Here is a 19,501-nt window from a genome sequence, read left to right as displayed (position 1 = left end):
AGAGTTGTCTTAGACAGGCTACCAGACTGGATGTAGAGCCCTGAGGGACTGTAGTACAGAGTTGTCTTAGACATGCTACCAGACTGGATGTAGAGCCCTGAGAGACTTTAGTACAGAGTTGTCTTAGACATGCTACCAGACTGGATGTAGAGCCCTGAGGGACTGTAGTACAGAGTTGTCTTAGACATGCTACCAGACTGGATGTAGAGCCCTGAGAGACTGTAGTACAGAGTTGTCTTAGACATGCTACCAGACTGGATGTAGAGCCCTGAGGGACTGTAGTACAGAGTTGTCTTAGACATGCTACCAGACTGGATGTAGAGCCCTGAGAGACTGTAGTACAGAGTTGTCTTAGACATGCTACCAGACTGGATGTAGAGCCCTGAGGGACTGTAGTACAGAGTTGTCTTAGACAGGCTACCAGACTGGATGTAGAGCCCTGAGGGACTGTAGTACAGAGTTGTCTTAGACATGCTACCAGACTGGATGTAGAGCCCTGAGAGACTGTAGTACAGAGTTGTCTTAGACATGCTACCAGACTGGATGTAGAGCCCTGAGGGACTGTAGTACAGAGTTGTCTTAGACATGCTACCAGACTGGATGTAGAGCCCTGAGAGACTGTAGTACAGAGTTGTCTTAGACATGCTACCAGACTGGATGTAGAGTCCTGAGGGACTGTAGTACAGAGTTGTCTTAGACATGCTACCAGACTGGATGTAGAGCCCTGAGAGACTGTAGTACAGAGTTGTCTTAGACATGCTACCAGACTGGATGTAGAGCCCTGAGGGACTGTAGTACAGAGTTGTCTTAGACATGCTACCAGACTGGATGTAGAGCCCTGAGGGACTGTAGTACAGAGTTGTCTTAGACATGCTACCAGACTGGATGTAGAGCCCTGAGAGACTGTAGTACAGAGTTGTCTTAGACAGGCTACCAGACTGGATGTAGAGCCCTGAGGGACTGTAGTACAGAGTTGTCTTAGACATGCTACCAGACTGGATGTAGAGCCCTGAGAGACTGTAGTACAGAGTTGTCTTAGACATGCTACCAGACTGGATGTAGAGCCCTGAGGGACTGTAGTACAGAGTTGTCTTAGACATGCTACCAGACTGGATGTAGAGCCCTGAGAGACTGTAGTACAGAGTTGTCTTAGACATGCTACCAGACTGGATGTAGAGCCCTGAGGGACTGTAGGTCAGAGTTGTCTTAGACATGCTACCAGACTGGATGTAGAGCCCTGAGAGACTGTAGTACAGAGTTGTCTTAGACATGCTACCAGACTGGATGTAGAGCCCTGAGGGACTGTAGTACAGAGTTGTCTTAGACATGCTACCAGACTGGATGTAGAGCCCTGAGGGACTGTAGTACAGAGTTGTCTTAGACATGCTACCAGACTGGATGTAGAGCCCTGAGGGACTGTAGTACAGAGTTGTGTACAGAACATATCATGAATGTTTAATAAACGTCCCAAAAGAATGTTTCAGAGAAAGCTGCACAGCTGCCATGTTGTACTCACAATGGGATATAGGTATACTCTCTGTTCAGCTGCTGAGTTGTACTCACAGTGTGATATAGGTATACTCTCTGTTCAGCTGCCGTGTTGTACTCACAGTGTGATATAGGTATACTCTCTGATCAGCTGCCGTGTTGTACTCACAGTGGGATATAGGTATACTCTCTGTTCAGCTGCTGAGTTGTACTCACAGTGTGATATAGGTATACTCTCTGTTCAGCTGCCGTGTTGTACTCACAGTGTGATATAGGTATACTCTCTGATCAGCTGCCGTGTTGTACTCACAGTGGGATATAGGTATACTCTCTGATCAGCTGCCGTGTTGTACTCACAGTGGGATATAGGTATACTCTCTGATCAGCTGCCGTGTTGTACTCACAGTGGGATATAGGTATACTCTCTGATCAGCTGCCGTGTTGTACTCACAGTGGGATATAGGTATACTCTCTGTTCAGCTGCCGTGTTGTACTCACAGTGTGATATAGGTATACTCTCTGTTCAGCTGCCGTGTTGTACTCACAGTGTGATATAGGTATACTCTCTGTTCAGCTGCCGTGTTGTACTGACAGTGTGATATAGGTATACTCTCTGTTCAGCTGCCGTGTTGTACTCACAGTGTTATATAGGTATACTCTCTGATCAGCTGCCGTGTTGTACTCACAGTGGGATATAGGTATACTCTCTGATCAGCTGCCGTGTTGTACTCACAGTGTGATATAGGTATACTCTCTGTTCAGCTGCCGTGTTGTACTCACAGTGGGATATAGTTATACTCTCTGTTCAGCTGCCGTGTTGTACTCACAGTGGGATATTAGTATAATCTCTGATCAGGTATGTTTGGGACAAGGGTGAGTGTTTGGGAGGGGGGTGAGTGTCTGGGATGGGGGTGAGTGTTTGGGAGGGGGGTGAGTGTTTGGGAGGGGGTGAGTGTGGTTGGGGGATTAGTGTGTGTGTGTGTGTGTGTGTGTGTGTGTGTGTGTGTGTGTGTGTGTGTGTGTGTGTGTGTGTGTGTGTGTGTGTGTGTGTGTGTGTGTGTGTGTGTGTGTGTGTGTGTGTGTGTGTGTGTGTGTGTGTGTGTGTGTGTTCACTAAAACTCGGTTCCCTAAATAGCATGTACATCTACTGTTGATTGCCCCAGTGGGCCCTTCCCTCCCCTGATGTTTAGTCTAAACACATTCTCTAAGTGGAACACAGTCTTTAACTAGACTAACGGGGTAATTAACTAAAGGCAATATGTTACTACAGAGACTCTTACTATTAGCTCAAAAACACATTGTATGTTGGTTTATTTTTGGCTTGGGGTCAAATGGATTGACAAGCGCCCCATAATGACAGGTATGTGTTATTGAGTCCTAAATACCAGACTACAGTTGAAGTCGGAAGTTTACATACACCTTAGCCAAAGACATTTAAATTCAGTTTTTCACAATTCCTGACATTTAATCCTAGTAAAAATCCCCTGTCTTAGGTCAGTTAGGATCACCACTTTATTTAAGAATGTGAAATGTCGGAACAATAGTAGAGCGAATGATTAATTTCAGCTTTTATTTCTTTCATCACTTTCCCAGTGGGTCAGAAGTTTACATACACTCAATTAGTATTTGGTAGCATTGCCATTAAATAGTTTAACTTGGGTCAAACATTTTGGGTAGCCTTCCACAAGCTTCCCACAATAAGTTGGGTGAATTTTGGCCCATTACCCCTGACAGAGCTGGTGTAACTGAGTCAGGTTTGTAGGCCTCCTTCCTTTCACACGCTTTTTCAGTTCTGCCCACAAAATGTTCTGTAGGATTGAGGTCATGGCTTTGTGATGGCCACTCCAATACCTTGACTTTGTTGACATTAAGCCATTTTGCCACAACTTTGGAAGTATGCTAGGGGTCATTGTCCATTTGGAAGACCCATTTGCGACCAAGCTTTAACTTCTTGACTGATGTCTTGAGTTGATGTATCAATATATCTACATAAATGTCCCTCCTCGTGATGCCATCTATTTTGTGAAGTGCACCAGTCTCTCCTGCAGCAAAGCACCCCCACAACATGATGCTGCCACCCCCGTGCTTCAAAGTTGGGATGGTGTTCTTCGGCTTGCAAGCCTCCCTCTTTTTCTTCCAAACATTACGATGGTCATTATGGCCAAACAGAGTTATATTTATTTCATCAGACCAGAGGACATTTCTCCAAAAAGTACAATCTTTGTCCCCATGTGCAGTTGCAAACTGTAGTCTGTCTTTTTTATGGCAGTTTTGGAGCAGGGGCTTCTTCCTTGCTGAGCAGCCTTTCAGGTTATGTCGATATGGGACTCGTTTTACTGTGGATTTAGATACTTTGTACCTGTTTCCTCCAGCATCTTCACAAGGTCCTTTGCTGTTGGTCTGGGATTGATTTGCACTTTTCGCACCAAACTACGTTCATCTCTAGGAGACAGAGCGTGTCTCCTTCCTGAGTGGTATGACGGCTGCGTGGTCCCATGGTGTTTATACTTACGTACTATTGTTTGTACAGATGAACGTGGTATCTTCATGCGTTTGGAAATTGCTCCCAAGGATGAACCAGACTTGTGGAGGTCTACAATTTTTTTCTGAGTCTTGGCTGATTTCTTTTGATTTTCCCATGATGTCAAGCAAAGAGGCGCTGAGTTTGAAGGTAGGCCTTGAAATATACTGCTCAAAAAAATAAAGGGAACACTTAAACAACACATCCTAGATCTGAATGAAAGAAATAATCTTATTAAATACTTTTTTCTTTACATAGTTGAATGTGCTGACAACAAAATCACACAAAAATAATCAATGGAAATCCAATTTATCAACCCATGGAGGTCTGGATTTGGAGTCACACTCAAAATTAAAGTGGAAAACCACACTACAGGCTGATCCAACTTTGATGTAATGTCCTTAAAACAAGTCAAAATGAGGCTCAGTAGTGTGTGTGGCCTCCACGTGCCTGTATGACCTGGGCATGCTCCTGATGAGGTGGCGGATGGTCTCCTGAGGGATCTCCTCCCAGACCTGGACTAAAGCATCCGCCAACTCCTGGACAGTCTGTGGTGCAACGTGGCGTTGGTGGATGGAGCGAGACATGATGTCCCAGATGTGCTCAATTGGATTCAGGTCTGGGGAACGGGCGGGCCAGTCCATAGCATCAATGCCTTCCTCTTGCAGGAACTGCTGACACACTCCAGCCACAGCCCAGGGCCAACCGCACCAGCATATGGTCTCACAAGGGGTCTGAGGATCTCATCTCGGTACCTAATGGCAGTCAGGCTACCTCTGGCGAGCACATGGAGGGCTGTGTGGCCCCCCAAAGAAATGCCACCCCACACCATGACTGACCCACCGCCAAACCGGTCATGCTGGAGGATGTTGCAGGCAGCAGAACGTTCTCCACGGCGTTTCCACCAAGATTGGCGAATTTGCCAATCTTGGTGTTCTCTGACAAATGCCAAACGTCCTGCACGGTGTTGGGCTGTAAGCACAACCCCCGCCTGTGGACGTCGGGCCCTCATACCACCCTCATAGGGTCTGTTTCTGACCGTTTGAGCAGACACATGCACATTTGTGGCCTGCTGGAGGTCATTTTGCAGGGCTCTGGCAGTGCTCCTCCTGCTCCTTCTTGCACAAAGGCGGAGGTAGCGGTCCTGCTGCTGGGTTGTTGCCCTCCTACGGCCTCCTCCACGTCTCCTGATGTACTGGCCTGTCTCCTGGTAGCGCCTCCATGCTCTGGACGCTACGCTGACAGACACAGCAAACCTTCTTGCCACAGCTCGCATTGATGTGCCATCCTGGATGAGCTGCACTACCTGAGCCACTTGTGTGGGTTGTAGACTCCGTCTCATGCTACCACTAGAGTGAAAGCACCGCCAGCATTCAAAAGTGACCAAAACATCAGCCAGGAAGCATAGGAACTGAGAAGTGGTCTGTGGTCACCACCTGCAGAACCACTCCTTTATTGGGGGTGTCTTGCTTATTGCCTATAATTTCCACCTGTTGTCTATTCCATTTGCACAACAGCATGTGAAATTTATTGTCAATCAGTGTTGCTTCCTAAGTGGACAGTTTGATTTCACAGAAGTGTGATTGACTTGGAGTTACATTGTGTTGTTTAAGTGTTTTTGAGCAGTGTACATTACTTTTGTCATGCACAAAGTAGATGTACTAATCGACTTGCAAAAATTATAGTTTGTTAACAAGATATTTGTGGAATGGTTGAAAAACGAGTTTTAATGACTCCAACCTAAGTGTATGTAAACTTCCGACTTCAGAAAGAGAGAGAGAGAGAGAGAGAGAGAGAGAGAGAGAGAGAGAGAGAGAGAGAGAGAGAGAGAGAGAGAGAGACCTCCTCAGTGCAGAGCAGGCTCAGCAAACTGGAGGGGAGGTGGTCCTGCTCAGGGAGAGTGTGAGCAAACAGCAACCAGACAGCAACACAGCTGAAAGCAGTTAGATCACCACTCTATGACCTGCCCTCACACAGCAGAGGAGCCCAGCTCAACCAGCCAGGCTTCCCCAGCCCTGCCTGCTGCAGCCCTCCTCCCCAGCCCACAGACCAGTCTCCCACTGACAGCGGCACCGGCACAGACCAGCCACACCCCAACTCCAACACCCACCAGCCCCCCCTCTGCCCCCTCCAGTCCAGAAGAAACACTGGCTGACATCGTCCTGTTGATGGACTCAAATGGGACGTTTTTTCAGGAGAAGAAACTTTTCCCTCGACACAAAACGAGAAAGGTGTGGTGCCCAATAATGCAGAGTGCCATGGAGCTGCTTGATAAGGCCCATCTCGGGTCGCCAAGCCACATAATCATACACACCGGAAGCAACGACCTGTGTGCTCAGCAGGAGAGGGTGAAGACTTCACTACGGGGAGTGATTGAGAAGGCCTCCGCAATCTTCCCCAACACAAGAATCGTGGTCAACCCTACAGAGGAAGGACTTCCACCCTGCCACAAGCCAAAGAATAAACGCCAGCCTCTCCCGGGACTGTGCCCTGCGACCCAATGTACACCTGGCCCACCATCCCACCCTGGATCTGGACTGTCTCTATGACCATGTTCACCTGTACAGGGAGACAGTCCCCATCCATGCCAAGACTCTCAAGGACGTCGCTTTAAACCGTAGCCCGACCTCTCCACCCAGGAACAGCGGAGCAATCTCCACCCCGCCGAGATCACCGAGACAACACCCCGGACCAGCACCCTGGACCCCCCAGCCACAACCACAGCACCACCAACCTCAATGCCCACCACAGCCAGCGCAGCACAGACCACCCCAGCCCAGCTTCAGAGCCACCCAGACGAGGCCTCCCACCCCGCTGCCCCCCACCGCAGACCCACACTTGGAGGAGCCACAGCCCAGCAGGCAGAGCTACGCACAGGCTGTGAGAGGAACAACTGGCCCAGCCCCCACCAACCAAATGAGTGACATTAAACAAATGCTGAGTCTACTATGCTCACATGTGATAGGCCGAGGGTTATGGTAAGATGAGCACAAGAACTCCACCCTCCTCACACTACATCCACCCAAGTGGCATGACACAAATGCTATCTTAAATGATAAACAAATCACATTTGCATAATAAGAGTTTACTTTAATTGAAAAAAAACTATTTTAATAGTTCTTGTTGGATTGTGAGTGTTTGTCTAATTTTGAAGGTAAAGGGGAAAAAAAGTTCTGAAATCTTTTTACGTTGCATGTTGGAATTTACAAGGATTGAAGTCCTCTGCTTTTGGGCTAAAGAGCAGAAACCAGACTTCCTGAAAGAAATTGATGATGTTGATATTGTAGTAGTACAGGAAACATGGTGCAGAGGTGACGTTTCCACTGGCTGTCCACTAGGTTATAGGGAGATAATCCTACCATCCACTAAATTAAAAGGAATCACACAGGGCAGAGACTCAGGACAGGACAGAGACTCAGGACAGGGCAGAGACTCAGGACAGGGCAGAGACTCAGGACAGGGCAGAGACTCAGGACAGGGCAGAGACTCAGGACAGGGCAGAGACTCAGGACAGGGCAGAGACTCAGGACAGGGCAGAGACTCAGGACAGGGCAGAGACTCAGGACAGGGCAGAGACTCAGGGGGAATGTTAATATGGTATAAATCTGAACTAATTCATTCAATCAAATTGATCAAAACAGGAGAATTCTTTATCTGGTTAAAAATCAACAAGGAGGCTATCTTGACAGATAAAAACGTCTTCCTCTGTGCCACATACATTCCCCCCTCAGAGTCACCCTACTTCAATGAAGAGAGTTTCTCCATTCTAGAGGGGGAAATTAGTCACATTCAGGCCCAAGGCAACATACTGGTCTGTGGAGACCTGAATGCTAGAACAGCAGAAGAACCAGACACTATTAACAGTCATGGGGATAAACACCTACCACGAAGCAACAACCTTTCCCTCCCCACATACCCCCACAGAAACAACTAGGACAAAGTGAAAAACAAAAATGGAGAACAGCTCATGAAGCTCTGTGGAACACTGGGTCTGTACATAGTCAATGGTAGGCTGAGAGGGGACTCTTTTGGTAGGTACACCTACAGCTCATCCCTTGGCAGCAGCACTGTAGACTACTTCCTCACTGACCTAAACCCAGAGTCTCTCAGAGCGTTCACAGTCAGCCCACTAACACCTCTCTCAGACCACAGTAAAATCACAGCGTATCTGAGAAGAGCGGAACCCAACCATGAAGCATCACGGCCCAATAAATGACATGGTACTAAACAGAGCTATAGATGGAGTGCGAACAGTACAGACATCTACCCACAAGCAATTAGTAGCCAAAAAATACAATCTCTCCTGGACAACTTTTTAGCCTTAACATTCTTCTACAGCAACGAAGGTGTAAATTTGGCCGTTTGGAACATAAACTTTATATTTGACAAATTAGCCTCCTTGGCTAATCTAAAGAAGCATAAGAGCAAACCAGAAATAACAGAAAATGAAAAATAGTTTGATAATGATTGCAAAAATCTAAGAAAGTCATTGAGAAATATATCTAATCAAAAACACAGAGAACCAGACAACAAAAATATACGCCTTCAATACGGGGAAACACTGAAGCAATACAAACACACCCTAAGAACCAAAAAGAACAGCACATTAGAAAACAGCTGGACGTAATTGAGGAATCCATAGAATCAAACCACTTCTGGGAGAATTGGAAAGATTAAACAAACCTCATCAGGAGGAATTGGCTCTCCAAAATGGGGATATGTGAGAAATCACTTTGCAAACCTCTACAGCAATATAACAAAGAGCCCAGAACAAAAAGATATACAAGAGAAAATTACAAATCCTTGAATCAGCAGTCGAAGACTATCAGAATCCTGTGGATACCCCAATTACAGAAGAAGAATTATTGGAAAACATACGCACTCTCCAACCCAAAAAGGCCTGTGGTGCTGATGGTATTTTAAATGAAATGATCAAATATACAGACCACAAATTCAAATTGGCTATACTCAAACTCTTCAACATTATCCTCACTGCAGGTATTTTCCCCGATATTTGGAACCAGGGACTGATCACACCAATCTATAAAAAATGGAGACAAATTTGACCCAAATAATTACAGAGGAATTTGCGTTAACAGCAACTTGGGGAAAATACTGCGTGCGTGCGTGTGTGTGCGTGCGTATGTGTGCGTGTGTGTGTATGTGTGTGTGTGCGTGTGTGTTCGCACACGCACACACAGTGTGTGTGGAGTGTGTGTGTGGAGTGTGTGTGTGGAGTGTGTGTGGGGGCCAGGCAGGTTGGTGAAAACACAGTAATTGTCTTTGACCCACTGTGATGTGAGCTAAGATGAAGACTTCTAGTAGAAGCCCCTTGGTCTTTCCCTCCTACAGTCAGACTATTAACAGTGTAGTGAGCAATAGGAAGTGTCCCAAATGGCACCGTATTCCAAATGGGCCTTGGTCAAAAGTAGTGCACTATACAGGGAATAGGGTGCCATTTGGGACGGCAGAGAGACTGGGCTGAATATTACGTATGAGAGTGCAAGGTAGGGTCAGTGTTTCTGTTTGACATCACGCTACTGATGAGACAGATGAACTGTGTTTAGACTAACATAGTAATGCTGTGTGTGTGTGTGTGCGTGCGTGTGTATTAATCTGTGCTTGCATCTAATGGATGGATATCACTCTATTTATCCTCTTTTCTCTCAAACATTCACCATCTCTTTTCTTTTTCACTTTTATACACTCTCTCCACCTGCTTGTATAAACAACGGCCCTCTCTCTCCACCTCTCCATAACCCACCAGACCCAGGCAGCAGGAATCACACAGGGATCCAGCCCCACTGTGAACAGACAGGGTGTTAACCACTAGTAAATGGTAAACAGCCCCACTGTGAACAGACAGGGTGTTAACCACTAGTAAATGGTAAACAGCCCCACTGTGAACAGACAGGGTGTTAACCACTAGTAAATGGTAAACAGCCCCACTGTGAACAGACAGGGTGTTAACCACTAGTAAATGGTAAACAGCCCCACTGTGAACAGACAGGGTGTTAACCACTAGTAAATGGTAAACAGCCCCACTGTGAACAGACAGGGTGTTAACCACTAGTAAATGGTAAACAGCCCCACTGTGAACAGACAGGGTGTTAACCACTAGTAAATGGTAAACAGCCCCACTGTGAACAGACAGGGTGTTAACCACTAGTAAATGGTAAACAGCCCCACTGTGAACAGACAGGGTGTTAACCACTAGTAAATGGTAAACAGCCCCACTGTGAACAGACAGGGTGTTAACCACTAGTAAATGGTAAACAGCCCCACTGTGAACAGACAGGGTGTTAACCACTAGTAAATGGTAAACAGCCCCACTGTGAACAGACAGGGTGTTAACCACTAGTAAATGGTAAACAGCCCCACTGTGAACAGACAGGGTGTTAACCACTAGTAAATGGTAAACAGCCCCACTGTGAACAGACAGGGTGTTAACCACTAGTAAATGGTAAACAGCCCCACTGTGAACAGACAGGGTGTTAACCACTAGTAAATGGTAAACAGCCCCACTGTGAACAGACAGGGTGTTAACCACTAGTAAATGGTAAACAGCCCCACTGTGAACAGACAGGGTGTTAACCACTAGTAAATGGTAAACAGCCCCACTGTGAACAGACAGGGTGTTAACCACTAGTAAATGGAAAACAGCCCCACTGTGAACAGGAAAGAGAAAATGGGGGTGATTATGATGTCAGGGTGTGTGTGTGGAGGGTGGGGGGTCACGTGACTTACCTGTGTCTCTGACATGGCATATAGGAAGTGGTGGTCGGGGGAGAAGGCCATGTCCCGTTGAATTGGCCCTCGCTCCACCGCCTGGATCACCTCGTACTGCAATGCACCGTGGGATGGCCCGTCCACCCTGATCTGGAAGAGGAGAGAAGGAGGGGGGACATGTTTAGGCAGCTGTAGGGGGTGGTGTGTGCGTCTGTCCTAGATGTGTGTGATCAGCCAAAAGCAGAAAGTGGCCTCACCCAGACTTGGAGGAATGACAGGAGGCTCTAGGTCATATCCTCACATCTGCTCTACTATCTCACACACACACACACATACACACACACACACACACACACACACACACACACACACACAATTCTACAGAAAACACCTGGTTATTATGCCCATGGCACCTTTAATATATCACTTGTTTGTAAAGTTCAGAGGTCATAAACGGAAGTGGAAGATAATTGGCTAAGAGAGGGAGGTGGCACAACACATTCTGGGGGTCAATTCATAACACAACACATTCTGGGAGTCAATTCATAACACAACACATTCTGGGAGTCAGTTCATAACACAACACATTCTGGGGGTCAGTTCATAACACAACACATTCTGGGAGTCAGTTCATAACACAACACATTCTGGGAGTCAGTTCATAACACAACACATTCTGGGAGTCAGTTCATAACACAACACATTCTGGGAGCCAGTTCATAACACAACACATTCTGGGAGTCAGTTCATAACACAACACATTCTGGGAGTCAGTTCATAACACAACACATTCTGGGAGTCAGTTCATAACACAACACATTCTGGGAGTCAGTTCATAACACAACACATTCTGGGAGTCAGTTCATAACACAACACATTCTGGGAGTCAGTTCATAACACAACACATTCTGGGAGTCAGTTCATAACACAACACATTCTGGGGTCAGTTCATAACACAACACATTCTGGGGGTAATTTCATAACACAACACATTCTGGGGGTCAATTCATAACACAACACATTCTGGGAGTCAGTTCATAACACAACACATTCTGGGAGTCAGTTCATAACACAACACATTCTGGGGGTAAGTTCATAACACAACACATTCTGGGAGTCAGTTCATAACACAACACATTCTGGGAGTCAGTTATAACACAACACATTCTGGGAGTCAGTTCATAACACAACACATTCTGGGAGTCAGTTCATAACACAACACATTCTGGGAGTCAGTTCATAACACAACACATTCTGGGGGTAATTTCATAACACAACACATTCTGGGTGGAGCAGACAGGAACATAAGCCATACCGTCTTTATTTCAAAAGTCACTTTAGAGACTGTCTGTAATGTATGTGTCACGAACTCCGCCGAAGTCACTCCTTGTTCGAGCGGCGTTCGGCGGTCGACGTCACCGGTCTTCTAGCCATCGCCAATCTACTTTTCATTTTCCATTTGTTTTGTCTTGTTTTCCCCACACACCTGGTTTACATTGCCCTCATTACTTGTCATGTATTTAACCCTCTGTTCCCCCCATGTCTGTGTGTGTAATTGTTTATTGTCAGGTTGGCACTCTTCCGGCTGGTTTGCGCCGGGTTATATTTTACACCCGTGCTTTTTGACAGCCTGTACTTTGTACTTTGTTGTTTTGTACTTAATACTGCCTCACTTGTTCTGAGGGCATTTGTTTTTGTGACGCGGTTGCGTTCTATTCATATATTGCCTCAGTAAAGTGCCTTGTCCACTCATCTCAGCTCTCCTGGGACCTGACTTCCAATGCACCAGCTACACCCACACCTTGACAGAATTACACACCCACAAGATGGAGTCAGCAGGAGCAGGTGCCCCTGGTATAGGGGTCGAGGAGCGTGTCCGGGAGCACACAGTGATTATTCACCGCCTCGGCGCCGCCATGGACCGCGTCGTCCAGACGATAGACCACTGGGAGAGACAGAGAGTCCCTCCTGCACCCTCCCCAGCACCACTGGGGTCTCCACTACTCACCTCCTCCACACCCGGGTCCAGTGGGATTCGTCTCGCACTTCCCAGGGAATACGACGGGACGGCTGCACTCTGCCAGGGTTTCCTGTTACAGCTGGGCCTTTACCTGGCAACCGTCCACCCGGCTCCTTTGGGCCGTGAGAAGGTGTCCGGCCTCGTCTCATGCCTTTCGGGGAAAGCCCTGGAGTGGGCCAACGCCATGTGGGAGAAGGAGATACGACGTTGGACCATTTCGAGGATTTCACCCACCGCTTCCGGTCAGTCTTCGACCACCCGCCCAAGGGTAGAGCGGCGGGTGAACGTCTCTTTCATCTGAGGCAGGGGACAAGGAGCGCCCAGGAGTTCGCTTTGGACTTTCAGATCCTGGCCGCCAGCGTGGGATGGAACGACAGGGCCCTGATCAACCAGTATCGCTGCAGTTTGCGCGAGGACGTCTGTCGGGAGTTGGCCTGCAGGGACACCACCCTCACCTTCGACCAGCTGGTGGAACTGTCCATTCGGCTGGATAACCTGCTGGCCACCCGCGGACGTCCAGACGGGGTCTGTCGGTTCCATCCCCCAGCACCACCGCTCCGATGCCCATGGAGCTGGGAGGTGCTGTGCTCAGGGAGACCGGAGGAGGTACCGTCTCGTGCACCATCTGTGGCCGCAGAGGTCACACTGCCGGTTGGTTTCGGGTTGGTTCCTCTGGGGGTCGAGGCAGCAGGCAGGGCACTCTGGTGTCAGGAGCGCTTACAACCTGGTGAGTATCCAGGAGGGAGACGAGTGGAAGACGGCTTTCAGTACGACCTCAGGGCATTATGCGTACCTCGCTTTTGGTCACCTGAGGGCTCTGTTTACCTCGGCTCATCCTCAGACGCGTCCACCTCCACTATGAATGCCAAAGAGGGATCCGGATGGGAGGTGGACGCATCCGAGGCTGGGATAGGAGCCGTGTTCTCCCAGCACTCGGATACGCCACCGAAGCTCCGCCCCTGTGCCTTCTTCTCGGGGAAGCTCAGCCCGGCGGAGCGAAACTATGACGTGGGGGACCGGGAGCTGTTGGCTGTTGTCAAGGCCTTGAAGGCATGGAGGCATTGGCTTGAGGGGGCTAAACACCCTTTTCTCATCTGGACTGACCACCGCAATCTGGAGTACATCCGGGCGGCGAGGAGACTGAACCCTCGCCAGGCAAGGTGGGCCATGTTTTTCACCCGTTTTGTTTCACTCTTTCTTACAGACCAGGTTCCCAGAACGTGAAGGCAGAGGAGCGACCCATGGATCCCATCCCCATACTCCCAGCCTCCTGCCTGGTGGCACCGGTAGTGTGGGAGCTACGTGCAGAGCCCACTCCCCTCCAGTGTCCCGCTGGGCGTCTGTACGTTCCGTCTGCTGTCCGTGACCGGCTGATCTATTGGGCCCACACGTCACCCTCCTCTGGTCATCCAGGAATCGGTCGGACGGTGAACTGTCTGAGTGGGAAGTACTGGTGGCCCACTTTGGCCAAGGACGTGAGGGTTTATGTTTCCTCCTGCTCGGTGTGCGCCCAGTGTAAGGCTCCCAGGCACCTGCCCAGAGGTAAGCTACACCCCTTACCTGTTCCACAACGGCCTTGGTCGCACCTATCGGTGGATTTCCTTACGGATCTTCCTCCCTCACAGGGTAACACCACGATCCTGGTCATTGTGGACTGTTTTTCTAAGTCCTGCCGTCTCGTCCCTCTGCCCGGTCTCCCCATGGCCTTACAGACTGCGGAGGCCTTGTTCACTCACGTCTTCCAGCACTACGGGGTGCCTGAAGACATAGTGTCTGATCGGGGTCCCCAGTTCACGTCGAGGGTCTGGAGGGCGTTCATGGAACCTGCGCCTGACTTCCAATGCACCAGCTACACCCACACCTTGGCAGTATGTTGGGGGGACATATAGTGCCAAAGAACAACTTTGTCACGAAAATCGATTGTTCTTCCCCAAGCAAGGGAAAGTTAATTCCCTGTGCTGCGTTTCCCTCTGAGTCTCTGCTGCTGAGCTTTGGTTTCTATATCGAGAGAGATCTTGTTTCCCAACATAAAGCCTCTTTCAAAACTGATCCAGCTCCAATGCTTTTAGTTTCAAAGCTTCTGAAGAGCCTCTCTCTCTCCCCCTCTCTCCCCCTCTCTCTCTCCCTCTCTCCCTCTCTCTCTCCCCCCCTCTCTCACTCTCTCTCTCTCTCTCTCTCTCTCTCTCTCTCTCTCTCTCCCCCCTCTCTCTCCCTCTCCCCCCTCTCTCTCTCTCTCTCTCTCTCTCCCCTTTCTCTCTCTCCCTCCTCCCCCTCTCTCTCCCTCTCCCCTCTCTCTCTCTCTCCCCTCTCTCTCTCTCTACTCTCTCTCCCTCTCTCTCTCTCTCTCTCTCCTCCCCCCTCTCTCGCTCTCTCTCCCTTTGCTCCCCCCTCTCTCGCGCTCTCTCTCTCCCTCTCTCTCGCTCCCCCTCTCTCTCGCTCCCTCTCACTCTCTCCCTCTCTCTCCGCCCCTCTCTCCCCCTCTCTCCCTCTCTCTCTCTCTCTCTGTGCTAGAGTCCCTTCCTGCTGCCTGGCTGCCTTTTTGCCTGGTGTCCTTAGTTACTCCTTGGTTACTGTAGATGTGTGAATCTCAAAGGCCCAGAACACTATCAAAGCCTCCCCTTCAACACTTTCACTGGGACCCATTGTGCCGCACGGGGGTCGAAAGAGAGACGGAAAAAAGACCAGAAAATAAAAGAGAGGAATAAAGGGAGACTTCCACACGAGCCGGGCGTCCAGATCCAGCAGGTGGGGTTATCTATCGGCCTGATCGGGTGGGGGGTCGGATTATGTCCCGTCTCCCCCCATCCGTGTATGCTCAGTGGTGTAGTCCATCGCCAGGTGGAGAATATGAGGGCCAGCCGGCCATGCGTGGTGCAGACAAAGACCAGGGAGAGAGAGGGCCATTGGGCCATTGTGGCCAGGAGAATCCCTAGCCACTGGGGAGTAGGAATGGGAAGCTCTGCCTTTATCTCTACCACTGCTAAACAAATGACCCACTGGGGAAGAGGCAGCACGGCTGCTTGCATTACAGAGAGGGAGATGTCTTATGTTTCAGGCCTATTCCATATCCTGTTGAATTGTTCAACATCATTGCTTTGGCAGTACAAGTACTTTTGTCGTGGCGGCAAAGCCTTTTTAACTGTGTTGAATTGAGTCCTGTCTGGGTGAGGAGAGGGCAGAGCAATATCTGATCAGCACCAAAGACCAACGGGCTCCAAGTATTAGAAGAGGATGTTATCTGTTGTAACCCGACCTACTAGCTATCATGACCCCATAATCACCATTACAACATAGCTTTCATATCACCGAAATTCTGTATATATATAGTTATATGGCTGGTTATGACAGGGTTGTTATTATGTTATTATCAGTATTCATGTCCTGTTTAAGACACTCAAGATAAATATTTAATTCTCTGACACGTCACCCAACGGTATAATCTACTTCTATTCCGCAGTAATACATTAATATAAAGTGGATTAGGTACTTGGGATCCTAACTGGATTACATGCTAATCTCTGCTATCACATTATTACTGTAGAATGAATGAGATTCCCAGGAAGGCAGTCCCTCTTAATGCCCACTGAATCTGGAGGAGAGAGATTCCCAGGAAGGCAGTCCCTCTTAATGCCCACTGAATCTGGAGGAGAGAGATTCCCAGGAAGGCAGTCCCTCTTAATGCCCACTGAATCTGGAGGAGAGAGATTCCCAGGAAGGCAGCCCCTCTTAATGCCCACTGAATCTGGAGGAGAGAGATTCCCAGGAAGGCAGTCCCTCTTAATGCCCACTGAATCTGGAGGAGAGAGATTCCCAGGAAGGCAGTCCCTCTTAATGCCCACTGAATCTGGAGGAGAGAGATTCCCAGGAAGGCAGTCCCTCTTAATGCCCACTGAATCTGGAGGAGAGAGATTCCCAGGAAGTCAGCCCCTCTTAATGCCCACTGAATCTGGAGGAGAGAGATTCCCAGGAAGTCAGCCCCTCTTAATGCCCACTGAATCTGGAGGAGAGAGATTCCCAGGAAGGCAGTCCCTCTTAATGCCCACTGAATCTGGAGGAGAGAGATTCCCAGGAAGGCAGTCCCTCTTAATGCCCACTGAATCTGGAGGAGAGAGATTCCCAGGAAGGCAGCCCCTCTTAATGCCCACTGAATCTGGAGGAGAGAGATTCCCAGGAAGGCAGTCCCTCTTAATGCCCACTGAATCTGGAGGAGAGAGATTCCCAGGAAGTCAGCCCCTCTTAATGCCCACTGAATCTGGAGGAGAGAGATTCCCAGGAAGGCAGTCCCTCTTAATGCCCACTGAATCTGGAGGAGAGAGATTCCCAGGAAGGCAGTCCCTCTTAATGCCCACTGAATCTGCCTGCCTGCCTGCCTGCCTGCCTGCCTGCCTGCCTGCCTGCCTGCCTGCCTGCCTGCCTGCCTGCCTGCCTGCCTGCCTGCCTGCCTCTGTATGTGTGTGTGTGTGTGTGTGTGTGTGTGTGTGTGTGTGTGTGTGTGTGTGTGTGTGTGTGTGTGTGTGTGTGTGTGTGTGTGTGTGTGTGTGTGTGTAAATTCATTGGGGGGCCCAAAGGGATAGCATTCAGATCATAGATCCTACACTGAGCTATGCTGCTGTAGATCAGTGCCTGTGGAAGCGTCTGTCTGTCTGTCTGTCTGTCTGTCTGTCTGTCTGTCTGTCTGTCTGTCTGTCTGTCTGTCTGTCTGTCTGTCTGTCTGTCTGTCTGTCTGTCTGTCTGTCTGTCTGTCTGTCTGTCTGTCTGTCTGACTGTGACAGAGTGAGAAAGCCCTATACTGCATCAGCGAGAAGCCTGCAGCCCTACACACACACAGCCACATATCATGTCCACCTAGTGGCCACCGGCTGCAACAACAGCACCTTTCAACAGCAGCAGATGAAGCTCCACACTGCTACAATACTGAGATGGTTTTAGAGGACAAACTAAGAGCTGCTCTAACATGTACTTTCTCATCAAAACATTTTCTATTGTGATGAGTTGATCTCAACCTTCAAAAGTCAGATTGTTTCAGCTAAAAAAGTGAAGGATACTGGCACATCAATGGCAGCCACACACCCTCACTGTTGTTTGAATTCCCTTCTTTTATACAATACCTCAACATCTCGTTCATGGGAAATGTTTAGGTGTTGTGAAATGTTTTCTATGCTAGTGAATGAAGCCTTGGCTATTGTGTAGCATCTGTATTCAGCCTTGTCTCTACATGATAGAGAACGACTACGCTCTATCACTGAATGATCTCCATGGGGCTGAGAGAGAGAGAGAGAGAGAGAGAGAGAGAGAGAGAGAGAGAGAGAGAGAGAGAGAGAGAGAGAGAGAGAGAGAGAGAGAGAGAGAGAGAGAGAGAGAGAGAGAGAGAGAGAGAGACAGAGAGACAGAGAGACAGAGAGAGATACCATTGTAACACCAACCCATATTTATGTTAATTTATTTTTCCTTTTGTACTATTTGCACATCATATGACATTTGTAATGTCTTTATTCTTCTGGAACTTTAGTGTAATGTTTATTGTAAATTTGTATATTTTTTTTCACTGTTTATTACCTAGTTCACCTGATTTGGCAATGTTAACATGTTTCCCATGCCAATAAAGCCTTTACATTGAAATTGAATTGAATTGAATTGAGAGAGAGAGGTGGGATAGAGGGAGGGAAGCTATTCCGGTGTGAAAACCATAGGAGCTCTTCAGTTTCCTCACACTGGCAAGGACAAGCCCAGAGCGCATGGAAATTATGGCACTTCCTCTGGCTCCACTCGGCATCCATTTTCACAGGGCCAAAGACAGCCCGTGGATGCTGCAATCAAACAACTCTACTACAAAAGCTAAATACATATGTATTATTATCAATAATTAAAATATTCTATGTACAAATCTTGAAAATAAAAGTGTATTGCAAGAGGTGATTAAAACATCACACTAAGCTTATCCCCTTGTGTATCAAACCCTATCCACTAAACACCTTTCAAAATCCATAGCCAGCTTTAACTTTCTACAGGCGACAATTGCCCTTTAAAAAAATGTGGGCACTCCACCTAGGCCTGTCCATTGATTTTGGATAATCTGTGTGAGCCTCAGAAACTCACAAGACTGCTGCCACTTTACCTCGGGCAGAAAGAGGGACGGCCCTCGTTACAGGTCCCAGAGAGAGAGAGCGAGAGAGGGGGAGAAAGAGAGAGAGGGAGAAGGTGAGAGAGGAGAAAGAGTGAAAAGAAAAAGAAGGAAAGAAAGCGAGAGAAGAACCTTCTGGAAGTCTCAGGGAGACAGGATTCTAAACTCCAGCCAGCCAGCCGTGGCCAGGAGGGAGCAGGAGATAAACACATTTCACAGGAGTGGAGAAAGGACCCAAACAGAACAGAACACAGCCCGAAGACAAAACAATGAAACACATTCCTGTGCCCTTGTGTGTGAACGAAAGGAATCTAGTGAAGACAGAACAGACAGGACGATGGTGCTAGCTAGCTACATCAACTAGGGCGCACTGTATTGAAATACATATAACAAATCTCAATAGACAGCCAATTAAAACAGCAGAACACTATATATGCCATGTGCTCATTATCGACACAGCTATGGAGTAGGAGTGTGGGAGTGTGGGAGTGATTTCCATTGGCATGGGGAGGAGAAGGGTGGCACAGAGTTGCCCATCACACAGAGCTGAGGTCTGTTTGGTATGGCACACCTCGCCCACCACACTAGCAGAGGAAGTTGGACACGGTCAAAGTGTCAACAC

The 19,501-nt window shown here is 48.4% G+C and overlaps 1 protein-coding gene across 3 annotated transcripts in view; it reads right to left on the bottom strand.

Moving 5' to 3' along the window:
- The window catches only part of LOC106609762 (plexin-A4), a 493,355-nt gene that overhangs the window by 216,167 nt on the left and 257,687 nt on the right, over nucleotides 1-19,501 (bottom strand). For all 3 annotated transcript variants that reach the window (XM_045722278.1, XM_045722276.1, XM_045722277.1), the window contains exon 4: nucleotides 10,757-10,888. In XM_045722278.1, the coding sequence (XP_045578234.1) occupies nucleotides 10,757-10,888 (132 nt within the window). The remainder of the gene's footprint in view (nucleotides 1-10,756; nucleotides 10,889-19,501) is intronic.

The sequence above is a fragment of the Salmo salar genome, chromosome ssa07, assembly GCF_905237065.1.
Source record: "Salmo salar chromosome ssa07, Ssal_v3.1, whole genome shotgun sequence".
Lineage (NCBI taxonomy): Eukaryota > Metazoa > Chordata > Actinopteri > Salmoniformes > Salmonidae > Salmo > Salmo salar.
This window is presented reverse-complemented; position numbering and strand designations above follow the sequence as displayed.